Source organism: Chiloscyllium plagiosum, chromosome 16 (assembly GCF_004010195.1).
Source record: "Chiloscyllium plagiosum isolate BGI_BamShark_2017 chromosome 16, ASM401019v2, whole genome shotgun sequence".
Taxonomy (NCBI): Eukaryota; Metazoa; Chordata; class Chondrichthyes; order Orectolobiformes; family Hemiscylliidae; genus Chiloscyllium; species Chiloscyllium plagiosum.
Window position 1 is genome coordinate 60,342,947 of NC_057725.1, and position 13,700 is coordinate 60,356,646.

Genomic DNA, 13,700 nt, shown 5'->3' on the forward strand with positions numbered 1-13,700 from the left:
CATTTCTGGTTAAAAGCCTGATATGACATTATACGCTGCATCATTAAAAATACGATTCAAAATCTTTTTTGACCAAAATAGTTGCTATAGAAGCTTTACCCAAGTTTTCTTTTGTAATATTTTTGTAATACTTTTGTCAAATGCAAGTACAATGATCTTTTGGGATTCTTATTCTAAAGTCAAGCTGAATTTAACATAGGCCACTGCACATGTATATCTTCTGAATGATTTTGTCAGTGTCCAATATTATTAGCATATTTGTGAATTATACACTGAACACAACAGAACTACTCAGTGATATGGTCTAACCTTCAGCACTATATTTTGTGTGTGTAATTGAACAGGGCATATGTTAATGTACATCAGTCCTATAAATAATATAATTGTCCCTGAGCCCACATCTTACTCCTGATACTTTATACCGTTGAACAAGCTGCAACACAAATTTTCCAACCCCAGTACAAAACTGGAGACAGTTCAATTAAATTCGTACAAATCCAAATATTTAGTTTGTGAAATATTAAGTATAACAATCATATCAAGACACCAGTAAAGATTTAGAGCCATTGATTGTAACAATTGAAAAGAGAACATTGGAAATTGGACGAGAGATTAAAACATTTTAATATTGAAGTACTGAAGCAGGCAAACAATGGGCTGCACCTTCCAACCTCTAAAAAGGTTGCATTGATACCATTTGGAAGTCCTAAAACACTAACTGTACTAGCTGTTTGGGAAGTTTAAACATTCAATAGGCAATTTTCTAGTGACTGGAACCTTAAGAAAATGTCACCATCTCTGGAGATTTTGGGTGGTTCCAACTTGTATTCTTGAATAGTTACTCAGCAAAGATTAGAGGAATTAGAATCTGCTCTAACAACTGATTAACTTTAATTCTTATGGCCAATCACTCACTCATTACTCCCCCCACAAATTCCTTATAACTGAACACACCCTTTCCACCCCCCCAACCCACTCTGCTCTCTCATTCACTCACCTGCCACCTCTCACCGTATACCTTACACACTTGCCTTCTCTCTGTAACTGTCAAAGAAGCTTAACTTGCTAGAAAACAACAGCTTTTACCATTAAAAAAAGGAGAATGGCATTTGTGAAGATATATTCTGATGCTGCCTGCATGTGTTGTTGGATTGTATTTGTTGGAATGGATCCTGCATTGGATGTCCTAGCAAGGTAAGTAGGTAGCTTATAGCTATAGCGAAACCTACCCAGATCGCAAAATTCGGTTAATGTACTTCACAATACCGTTTTTGTAATTTGGTAAACATATTGAACTTTTGGATTCTAAAAAATAAATCCCATACTCTATAAATATACTAAATGTGATTACACAAGGTTAGATTCATGTTTCTAAAATGTGTGCCAAAATGATAATCTGGGCTCTGTGAAATAACTGGTAAAGAATGTTTTCAAGCTGCTTTTAATGTTTACATTAATTCTTCAGTGTTGTATGATGCTTTACTGTGGTCTAGGTTATTTCAGTAGTACTGTTAGAAGTATCAAAACCCAACCCTGGAGATGATTTCAGTTGTCACTTGCAGTATCCTAGACAAAAATGAAAAATGGCTGCAACCAAATATTTTGATTCAAGTTGCAGACAGATTGCAGTCAGCCTGTTTGCAGCAGCCAGCAGTGCAGTATTGACACTCTTCATATGAGCAAATTCTGCCCAACTAGGGCAGATTTCTAGCCAAATGAGAACATGTTATAGATGTGACTTCTAAGTAACAGTATGGACCCAGTTGTTCCATGTTTGCTAAGTTTACTCTGCAGTTTAACTGGATAAATAGGGCACTTCAAAAGTGATATTATTTGCAATGTAAACCATGCATTACACCAAAGTTCCAAATATATCTGCATTATCACCACTGAAAGGTTATAGGTGGCCTGAATTTCAGCTAAAATTTGGGAGATGATTGCCAAAGACATCTAGATTTGATGTGCAGGATACGGGGGGAGCCAAAAACTGCTGAAGTAACCAGCAAAGCCAAGGAAATGGACAGTCTGGCCAGTGGATAGGGGCCACAGCTGAGGAGTTTGGAGGACAGTTTCTGGCTGTTGGTAGAAAGCTCCAGTTGACAGAGTGCAGGAGAAGTGGTTCACAGTGATTGGCAAAGAGGGCATTTTGAGACTAGGAATGAAGCTCTCATCTGCAATGTGAGAAGGTGGAAGGTGGTCAGTGAGATAGACGAGGGTGTAGTTGAGGTGCAGATTGCCAACCAGAGCCTTATTTCCAGTTGCGATAGATGGATGGGTGGGGCTGAAAATCAGGGTTATAAACAGTAGTCTCTTGCAAAGTCCTCCTTTTAAGATTCAAGATAGTACTCTAGCTTCATTTGGCCAGTAAGGAATGTGTAGAGAGCAAGCAGCTTCCACATCGATTTATTTGCTGGGAAACCACAGTTTAGGACCCTAACCCACTTACTTTGTGCTAAAGTTTAGTCCAGTTGTGATTTATGTCATTGTACAATGGTGGATTGGTCAATTAGTTCAGTTGGCTGGAAGACTAGTCTGCAAGGCAATGTATTGCCAACAGCATGGGTTCAATTTCTGCACCAGCTGAGGTTATTAGGAAGTGCTTTCTTTCTTAACCTACTCCCTCTCCTGAGGTATGGTGACCCTCAGATTAAACTACCATCACTCATCATTCTCTGAGAGAGCAGCTGTATTGTCAAGTAGGACTATAGTGATTTACTTTTACCTTTAGTTAGGTCTCCCACCTGCCTTTTGTGCGAACCTCATCCATAATTTTATTCCTGAACTTCAAAATATAATAATACAGAAATGGTGTCCAGATTCCTGATCCTAAAATTTAAACAACCGCACCCTAGGCACTTTTCCTTTCTCGTGCCTTTTTGTAGTTGATGGGGGTTGTTAAATTTGAGAACCACGTGTCATTCATCAATGTAATCAGAATGCCCTCGTCTCTGCTGCAAATTGATAATTGATTTTAGCTTAGTTGACATCACCTTTGGTAGACAAGGCAAGAAGAAACTGGTCAAAGCTCCTGCTGCCTATCATTATCCAGTGACCCTGGGTGCAGACTGGGCAAATCTCCCTGTTTGGGTATCCATCAGAACTGTGAGTCTTTAGTGATGGATACCTGTGGAATTATAGACCTCTGAATTATGACACTCAAGCAGAAAACTGTGGAGGAATTGATCAACATTTGGCCTTTTAAAGTCTGCAATCTCTTGGTATGTGTATCTGGAAAAACTCCAGAAACAGCTAGCAGGAGGCTCAAATTGATCATCAATATAATTTGTAAAAAATGAGATTGCACAAGTACTCAATTTGACTCTTTGCTTTAACACCAGGTCCTTTGTCAGTTTAGATAGACACCATGATGGTTCATCTTTCAGAAATATGTATTTTAATGTCTTTTCTTAAATATTGTTAGCCTACGTTACAAAGTTGAGATTTCGATGCACAATACTCTTATTTTCTTCTCTCTAAGTTCTGTTTTCCTTTTCTTCTTTTTCTCTTTCTCTTTTGTGTGTCTGTGTGTAGTGTGTGTTTACTGTTAGTAAAACACATTTTCAGACTCCCAGGCCAGTGGTGATGGACACTCTGAAGGTCCCCCTGCTAGGCTTGACCTTTACGCATCAAGTGAGTTAAAACCGAAACAATTTGCAAGTATCCAGCCACATTTTTTTTTGAAGCCAAGCAAGAAAGTTCAGGCAGCCAATCTTGAATTATTTCTTGGTCCCTTTTCCGGAAGTTAAGGAAACAGAAACCTGGTGGTACTTTTGGTGTGAAAAGGCCTCATTTGAACTGCAGGATGACTTCCCCCAGTTTTATTCATCCTTTATAGTTGTGGATTATTTCATATCATTAACTGCAAGTTTTCCTGTAGTGTCTCAATTAATTGGAACAAGAGCCATGACTTTGACTGCCTGAAAGCTAGAAGAAGCCAGCTTTCTGCAGAAAACAATGATGTCAGCCAATTGCACAGTTTACTGACCTCTTTGGATTGACTTTAATCCTGGGCAAAAGCCTGGGATCCCTGAGGTCAACCAGATAAATATAATCTGCTCCCTTCTGTGTAATGTCCAAGATGAGCTCCCATTGGTAACATCTGAGCAAGATTCTTACCCAACTAAAATTGCTGATACTTGAAACTAAAAGTGCTCCTTAGACTTTCTTGCTCTCTTCATATGTTTCTGACTATTGTTTAGTTAGACTAAGAAGCAAATTCCCTTAGCTCCCCAGCATTGGAACCTTGAAAATTAATCTGTTGGTGTAATTCATGAGCCACATTTTATGATAAAATTTGTAATCTATCTATCCTGACAACTCAAAGACTTTTGCTGTTTGATTTTTTAAAAAAATATTTACGTAATAATTGGAGCTAACCTATGGAAATATCAGTACAATAATAATAGTTTGTACACATTTAGCGCCATTAACATAATGTAATGACCCGAGGCTCTTTATTTTGGCGGGGGTGCTTACAAAACAAAATCTGATACTAGGCCATATGTAATGATATATTAGAGAAAGAAAGTAATCAAAATCTAGGTCAAAGTAGTAGATTTTAAGAAGAAGAATAAGGTAGAGTGTGATAGCAAGTCAGCAAGAGAATTCCAGAGTGAATATCCAACGTTGCTAAAGACAGCTACCAGTATAAGCAACTAAAACTGGAAGTGCTCTTGAGGCCAGATTTAAAGGAGAGCTGTTTCTGCAGTTTGTGGGAGAAAAGAGATTTCAGAAATAAGGTGGGGCTGAGGTCGTGGAAGGATTCAAAAATACAATTGAAAATTTATTGTTCAGGAAATGCAGGTGGCCAGGCAAGCATTGGAATGGTTGAGTCTAGAAGTAGCCAAGACATGGTTGATGGTTTAGAAGGTAATGAACTGCATCAGGAGCGGAATCTGGTGATGTAATGGAAATGGAGCTGGGCAGTCTTAGTGATGTTGTGGATATGATTGATTTTATATTTGCTTTAGCATCAGACTATTGCCAGGAAGAGGGGTAGAGTTTGTAGCTGGGGAGTGAAGCATTGTTGCTATATTGTCAGATTCCTGTTCAATATCCAGCAGATGAAAATTTTCTCCACTTAAGTACTGAATTCTGAAACCAAATAATCTCACCATTTAGAACAGTGGCCAATTGAGAAGTGTAAGGTTGTCCTGAGGGTGGAAATTAACTTGCTTTTGGATGGTGTGAAATAGGAGAGTGGCAATGGATTCTTGTGAAGACACCAGAGGTAACTATACTGAATTGGAAAGAGACTCCAGTAGATTCTCTGGCTACTGTTAAACAGATGGAAATTGCAAAAAGTGCGAAATAGCTGGATGATGGTAGAAAGGAGTCAAGAGAAATGTCAAAGACTGCAGATGAATCAAGAGAAACAAAAGGGTAGTTGTATTTGCTAAATCTGTGGTGTCATTTGCTGACGTAAGTGGGCATTTAAAGCTGAAAGTTTGAATTATATTATTTGAATTTACCATCCTTAAACTGAGAGGCGAAGACTGCATCTTGCCTACTAGTGCTTTTTAGTTCAGTGTTCTGTGTAGTGAATATTGAATTTGGTTTCAGTTTCTGACTGAACTCAGTTAGCCAATGCCAGTGGAGGGCTGCAATTACAGAGGAACCTCGATTATCCGAAGAATACGTGGGGGAGTATTTTGTTCGGTTAATCGAATGCCGGAGAACATAGTTAGCTGAGCGTCGGTACCTTGTGATCTTGTTCAGATTATCTGAAATTCAGTTATCAAAAGCCGGATAATAGAGGTTCCTCTGTACATCCGTATCCCTGGATGAAAAGGACATGAGTCAGCCAAACTGCTTGCTTCAGATTACCATCCAGCAACCTTAGTGGGAAATGTGCATTTGTAGGTCGGGCAAGAACAGATACATCGACTGCAATATGCCCCCAACAGTGGAGTGAGTTTCAAAGCCCACGGATCCAAATTATCTCTGTTTGTAGAATCCGACCCCATAAAGAAACATGAATTTTTATGTTGTGATAAAAGAAATGCACGTACAAATGTAAAAAAAATTACAAACTTGGAAATTTGGATTTCCAAATAGTGACATTTGGGGTTGGTTATTTATGTTGATTTTTTTGTTTATTTGTTTGATTTGTACTATTTTATGAAAGGGAATATAAATATTGAACACTGTCAGCTTGTTTTTGGTTCAAGACAACAAAGGATGGATTTTATCTTAGAAAAACCAGAGATTTAAACATTCTTAAACAATTGAGAGGAGACCTGACTGGGATTAGAAGTAAGTACAGGCAGTATCTGCATTGGAAACTGGTTCTGTTCTGGAGTTCATTCGCAAGTTGAATTGTTTGTAAATTGGAGCGCAGTGCAGGACCGTGCAAAGCAGCCATTCTTATGTACAAGAAATTTTCGTACGTCAGATCTTTAAAATATCTTGAAACGCATGAAAATGGATAAATCCCCAGGACCTGATCAGGTGTACCCTAGAAATCTTTGGGAAGCTAGGGAAGTGATTGCTGGACCCCTTGCTGAGATAATTGTATCATCGGTAATCACAGGTGAGGTGCAACAAGATTGGAGGTTGGCTAACATTGTACCACATTTAAGAAAGGTGGTAAGGAAAAGCCAGGGAACTATAGACCAGTGAGCCTGACATCAGTGATGGGCAAGTTGTTGAAGGAATCCTAAGGGACAGGTTGTATATGTATTTGGAAAGGCAAGGAGTGATTAGGGATAGTCAGCATGGCTTTGTGTATGGGAAATCATGTCTCATGATTGGGTTTTTTGAAAATGTAACAAAGAGGATTGATGAGGGCAGAGCGGTAGATATGATCTATATGGTCTTCAGGAAGGCATTCGACAAGGTTCCTCGTGGGAGACTGGTGAGCAAGGTTATATCTCATGGAATACAGGGAGAACTAGCCATTTGAATACAGAACTGGATTGAAAGTAGAAGACAGAGGGTGGTGGTGGAGGGTTGCTTTTTAGATTGAAGGCCTGTGATCAGTGGTGTTCCGCAAGGATCGGTGCTGGGTCCACTGGTTATCACCATTTATGTAAAAGATTTGTATATGAACACAGGAGGTATAGTTAGTAACTTTGCAGATGACACCAAAATTGGAGGTGTAGTGAACAGAGAAGAAGGTTACCTCAGAATACAACAGGATTTTGATCAGTTGGATCAATGGGCTAAGAAGTGGCAGATGGAGTTTAATTTAGAAAAATGTGAAGTGCTACATTTTGGAAAAGCAAATCAGAGTAGGACTTACTTAATGGTAAGGTCCTGGGGAATGTTGCTGAACAAAGAGACCTTGGAGTGCAGGTTCATAGTTCCTTGAAAGTAGAGTCGCAGGTAGATAGGATAGTGAAGTTTGGTATGCTTTCCTTTATTGGTCAGAGCATTAAATATAGGAGGTCATGTTGCAGCTATACAGACATTGGTTTGGCCACTTTTGGAATGTTGCATGCAGTTCTAGTCTCCTTCCTATCATAAGGATGTTGTGAAACTTGAAAGGTTCAGAAAAGATTTACAAGGATGTTGCCAGGGTTGGAGGATTTGAGCTGTAGGGAGGGACTGAATAAGCTGGGAATGTTTTCCCTGGAGCATCAGAAGCTGAGGGGTGATCTTATAGAGGTTTATAAAATCATGGGGGCATGGAAAGGGTAAATAGACCAGGCCTTTTCCCCGGAGCAGGGGAGTCCAGAACTAGAGGGCATAGGTTTAGGGTGAAAGGGGAAAGTTCTAAAAGGAACCTAAGAGCAACTTATTCACATAGAGGATGGTGCATGCATAGAATGAGCTGCCAGAGGAAGTGGTAGAGGAAGGTATGTTTCCCATTTGATTAAATGAGTTGCTTCTACCCGCAGTTTTGGGCTTCTGCAGTAGGTCCTAGAACGCATTCCCCACTGGTACGGGGGAATACTGTACTCTTACAAGGAATGCAGAAAGTTAGCAGGCAGATAGCAAAGAATTATGAGGGCAAGTAGCATGTTGGCCTTTATTATTAGGGGATTGGAGAACAATAAAGAATTCTTGCTACAATTGTATAAGGCTTTGGTGAGACCATAATTGGAGTACTGTGTACAGTTTTTTATTTTCATACGTTATGCGAGAATATATCAGTAGGCACTCGAGCAAAGCTTCACTAGATTGGTTCTTGGAGTGAGAAGGAATAAATTGGGCCTATATCCTGTGGAGTTTAGAGGAAAGAGAGAAGATCTCCATCAAACAAAAAAAGGTTCTGAAGGAACTTAATAAGAGTGTAGGCATTTGAACAGTTGTTTCCCCTGATGGATTGGAGAATCTAGAACAGCAGGACATACTCTCAAGATGAGGTGTTGATCATTAGAACTTGGATAAGGAAGCAATTTATTCACTTAGAGTTATGTCTTAGGGGTTGTATATCTTGGGAATTCTCTTCTCCAGAATATTGTAGATGCTCCATCAGTGAGTATATAGAAGGCTGAGGTAGGCAGATTTCTGTTACCTCAGAAAAAGGAGAAACATAAGAAATGTGCGAGAAAGTGGAATTGAGACCAAAATCAACCATTGGATCAGCTGTGACCATATTGATGGAGTAGGCTTGAGAAATAATATGGCCAACTCCTGTTTCTTTTGTTCAGAAAATATCAGAATATCCCTGTGGGATATCTGGAAAAGAAATTATCTCCAACGATTTTTTCTTTCTTCTGTTTTGCTCGTTTTATTTTCTCTCCTTTGGTATTCCAACCCCACCACTCCAAAAAAAACCAAAGCCCCTAAAAGTTAGAGTTTTTTGCAGAAGATTTGCAGTTTTGGCAAAACTTTAAGATTTGATGTTTCTTTGAATTTAGGACTACCTTATTTTTATACTATTTCACTGCCTTATTATGCAAAATTATCATTCAGAAGCAAATGATTGTTGTTTGGAAGGGAAACGTACGCAATAACTTTCTTCCTTTTCTCGCCTAAACCTGATTGCAGTAAGATATATTTTGGAGAATAAATATTTTAATATTTTTGAATACTGTGACTTTAAAGAGCATATACAAACAGTCTTTTGTGTAATTTATTTTGGCTTCGCAGCACCTGAAAGGTAAATACAACATCTACCTTCCAAACACATAGAAGCTCACTCAAGAAACATAGTTTCTGAAGATGTAACATTCACTTGGAATCGTAGGGTAAAACAAAACAGGTCACTTGTTCAAATGTTTCTTAAGCTCGTTGGCGATAAGTTGTAGGTCTGAAGCGTTCCCTTATGATTCAATTAACACGGTGGAGATTGGACAACTCTGGTTTCAAACAAAATTGTAGCTGAGCACCTGTAACGAAGAAATACAGTCTAGTTGGTGAAACAATTTTGCCTGTCCTCACTGACTGAGATGATTTTCATGTGAAGGTAGAGTTATCTACCTTTTTCTGGCCAAGATCTTGCAGTGGAGCTTGCTTTTTTAATGGAGGAATGTTACTAAAAATCTTCAAGAACCCAAGTCACAGTTTCTTCATGGAGAAATCTTCTTAATGCACCAGATGTCTGATTCAGCAGTTAAACATATTGTCACTCAGTTGTTCTCAATCTTATTACTACATTGTAGAAACTTGCTGATAGGAATTCAGTAAAGACCAGGTTTCTGGCAGAGTGTCTTCTTGGCTAGAAATAGTTTCAAGTGAACATATGTCTCATGCTTTCATGGAAGGAAGAGAAAATTGCCTCTCATTTTTCATTGGGAGTTTTTGAGCCTCCTGGTGTCTCAGTCTGTTATGATAAGTTGTTTTGTTGATGAAGTTAGTCTCTACCAACTCAAGCAAGATGAGAGAATAGCCTGTTAGCAGGGAAAGTAGTTGTAAAGCCAGAATAGGTAGCATGATTAAATGTCACCAAGGGCATTAAAAACCATCTGCCGAGCACCACCATTGGTTACATTAATTTTTTTTTGGTAAAATACACGGATAATCATGATAAATAATGATGTTTTAAAACAGCAACTAAGCTAACAGCAGAAAGTACAAGCTTGATGATTTTGTGTATTATTGTACCTTTTATTATAGATATTGCTTTTTGATGATGCCATTCCTTTGTTTCCCTCTTCTTTCAGCTTTGTGCACCAGACTGATTACTATTTAGTTTTTGTATCTATTTTCTATGCCCTTCTTCCTTCTCCTAGCTCTACAGCTCACGTCTTTTCTATCAGCCTTTTGCTACTCTTGGTGGTGGTTCAGCTGATCTAGCCTGTTGCCCAGCAGCCTTAACTGCTGGTGTAAATACTGCTCATCCACATCAGGTAAATCAAAGTTGCTTGATTAAACTCACCATTGCTTGATTCAGAGACTCATTTTAAGTAATACAGTTTGCTATATTTTAAAAAATGCACTGTAATTTCACAAAAGTGAGAAAAATCATAATTGAGTAAAACCTTGACCAATGTTTCTCATTTCTGACCATTTAACAGAAGTAAACAAAACATTACATCTTTGTGTTATATCAGTGTTGCTATTTGCTTCAGTGGGATGACTTAAGTCCAAATGCTCAGACTTATATAGAAATTAGGTGAGCCGTTTACTATTCTAAGACCTGTTAAAATCATTAGAATAAGAGCCAGGGGAGAATGTACCATCTGAAAGCATCATAGAAGCAAATTCAAAGTAACTTCAATGTCTACTTGAAATGGAACTTTTTTTTGCTGATGGGGAAATAATGAGTAGAACTTATTTGAAAGCTCTTTAAAAGAGCTGACACATGGGCTGAATTGCCTGCTGTGTTGTGCTTAGTTGGCAATTGAAAAACTTAACAAGGCCTCAGTAAAACAGTATCTTATCTCAATTTATGCAAAGTGTTTTTATTTTATACATTGACACCCTTGAACATTATTTTTGTGAAATTACGGTACTTCCATAATGTCACTTCTATACTGCACTATATTGTTATTTCTTTAAATGTGTTTAATATTTTCCTACAAGTTCGATAAAAGTGCAAAAAATAGCAGTGAACAATTGCTGGGATATATAGCATACAGAAAGCAGCCGAGCAGTAATAATGACATAATGATAGCCTTGAGAAATATCAACGAACAGCAATTGTATCTACTAAAGTATTATTTTTCAACTCTTGCTGACACAGGCAGCCTGGTTTTTTTAAACTCTTTAAAATGTTGGGGATTTAAATAGCTTCATAGTTAGCTCACCTTTCAGCAAAACAGGGTCTGTTTGAACTTTTTATGACTGAGACTGGGTAAGTGCCCTATCATTCAAGTCTCTCTACTGCACAGATCCCAACATTTAAAAAAATCTTTTTTCCAGCTACCAGGATGACCAGTTAAATACCTTTTATAAGTATCAGGTTTTAACCAAAAGGATCTATCAACTAGCTTTATTAATAAAGCACAACTTGATTTATTATCAATACAAAACGTGTTCAGTAAAGATGCAATAATTGTTCACATACATAGTAGAAATGCTTATCCCTACTAATACTCGCAAAACACACAGGCAAACACACACACTTTCAGGAAAAGAGGGGTAAACAGATTTTTCTTGAGGGACAGGTTTCTGAAAAAAATCACCTTGGCCAATAGGTTATTCTTGAAGGCAATAGGTTAAAGCAGAGGATGTTCTGGAGTCTGTTGCTCTGATGTCCTAGCACATGTGGTCAGGTCATTAGTCATACACAATTATGCCTGAAGTCGGGTGGACATAGCTTGCTCAGGAAATACAATATTGAGATGTGCTTTCAAAAGAACAAATACGTTCCACCTTGAACTGAATTTGAGAATTCTTCAGAAGTGGGAGAGATGAGCTGCGCAACCAGTCCATAGCAGGCTTTCCTACAAATCAATTGGTTCCCAGGAAAGCAGGCTTTCCTCCATTTGCACCAGTTCTTTGCAAACTTTCCTTCAACTGAACTAGATAAAACAAGCACCTCTCCAGCTAGTGACTTTTCAAATCAACCTCCAGAAAGTCAACGGCAAACAGTTATCACCAGGCATGTGATTTCTAAGATCTCTTTTTTAAAACATTTTTCCAATGTCCACAATGAACTTTTGAGAGCTTATTTTAAAGAAACCACTGCAGGTATGTCTACAAAACTTGGACTAACTTTTCACGATCCTTCAAAAGTTAAATCCTCCAAGCAATATTAAATAAAGCATACAACACCAGGTGTTGAGTGATTTTTAACTTTGTGCACCCCAGTCCAAAACCAACATATCCATATCATAAGTAAAGCATCTTTGTAACAAACTCAGCAGTGAATTTGAGTTTACCTTGTGTGAGTCACAGCCCTCTCTCCTTCCTCATGGGGATGGCATTTCCACCCATTCCACTGTGACCCTCAAAACCCTGGTGTTAACTTAATGTCAGTCATACCAACTTATTGTTCCACCCTTTCCCCTTCACCTGTGATGCCACCTTACCTAGTACACAAGTAGACTGCAAAATAATGAAGTTAAAGTTCTATATTGCATTATCTTAATAAAGTGCTCTTGCTCACTAGGAAAAAAACACTTTGACAGATCTTAACAGATTTGGTGTCTCCTGGCACTTCATGCTTGGCAGGTTTCTACTTTGACAACTTTACAGCTCCACTGTACCTTTAAGGTATAGTGCTGTGTACTGTTAAAATCCCAAAGCATACCTTAATATGTTTCCCAATGGGTAAATGAACCCCTGCCTTTTCTGTCCCATTAACAGATTGCAAAAGCTTCTACAGGTATGCAAAAAAGGAAGTGATTATCTAAAGTAAACGCAAATTCCTTGCCAACAGGACATGCACTTTGTATCTGCCTTCACAGATGAAAAGACTAATTACATCCAAAAATAGTGGGAACCAAGATTCCATTGAGAATGAGAACCTTGAAGAAACTAGTATCAGTAATGAAATATTGCTTCAACATTTAATAGAAGGAACAGCTGATAAATTTGAGACTTGCTGTGCTATGTTCTGAGATTTTCAAAGAGGTTTTTATGGAAACGGTGAAAGAATTAATTTTAATCTTAAAATGTGTCCTAGATTTTAGAAAAGTTCCCATGAATTGAAAGTCAGCAAATGTAAAGCCTACCAATTAAAGAAAGGGTGGAAAGAAAACAGACAACAACAAACCAGTTAGTCTCTCATCAGTAGTAGGAGAAAGCGAGGACTGCAGATGCTGGAGATCAGAGCTGAAAAATGTGTTGCTGGAAAAGCACAGCAGGTCAGGCAGCATCCAAGGAGCAGGAGAATCGACGTTTCGGGCATGAGCCCTTCTTCAGGAATTCTCCTGCTCCTTGGATGCTACCTGACCTGCTGCGCTTTTTCAGCAACACATTTTTCAGCTCTCATCAGTAGTACAAAGCTGCTAGAATCTGTCATCAGGAATGCAGAAGTATTGTCTTTAGAAATTATTAATTGCAGAGTCACAATAGACTTAAGAGAAAGATCATTGATAGCAAAACCATTTCAAGGTCTTTACGGTAGTCATCGCAGTGGAAGGGATAACCAGTATTTAGATTTTTAGAAAAAGTTTTAGTAAGTTGTGTAAGAGATTATTGCATATAATTCAGACTCCAAATAATTTAGTTGTATGCATTTAGGATTTATTGACAATAATGGCCCTCATTTCGGTTATCAGGCTTTATGTAGTACAGTAACACAAGGATCAAAACTTAGGCCCTAGCCATTTGAAAATCTGTCAGTGACTTGGATGAAGGCACGAGGTGTTTACATATTCAGGTTTATTGTCAGTACAAGGTTACAGTGGAAAGGTTATGCT

General features: G+C 38.3%; 1 protein-coding gene across 6 annotated transcripts in view; it reads left to right on the forward strand.

The window, feature by feature from the left end:
- The window catches only part of atg13 (ATG13 autophagy related 13 homolog (S. cerevisiae)), a 78,864-nt gene that overhangs the window by 43,256 nt on the left and 21,908 nt on the right, over positions 1-13,700 (forward strand). For 3 of the 6 annotated variants that reach the window (XM_043706211.1, XM_043706213.1, XM_043706217.1), the window contains 2 exons: positions 3,532-3,630; positions 10,122-10,238. The exons of 2 other annotated variants lie outside the window; for them this stretch is intronic. In XM_043706211.1, the coding sequence (XP_043562146.1) occupies positions 3,532-3,630; positions 10,122-10,238 (216 nt within the window). The remainder of the gene's footprint in view (positions 1-3,531; positions 3,631-10,121; positions 10,239-13,700) is intronic. One more of the 6 variants, XM_043706214.1, reaches the window with a different exon arrangement.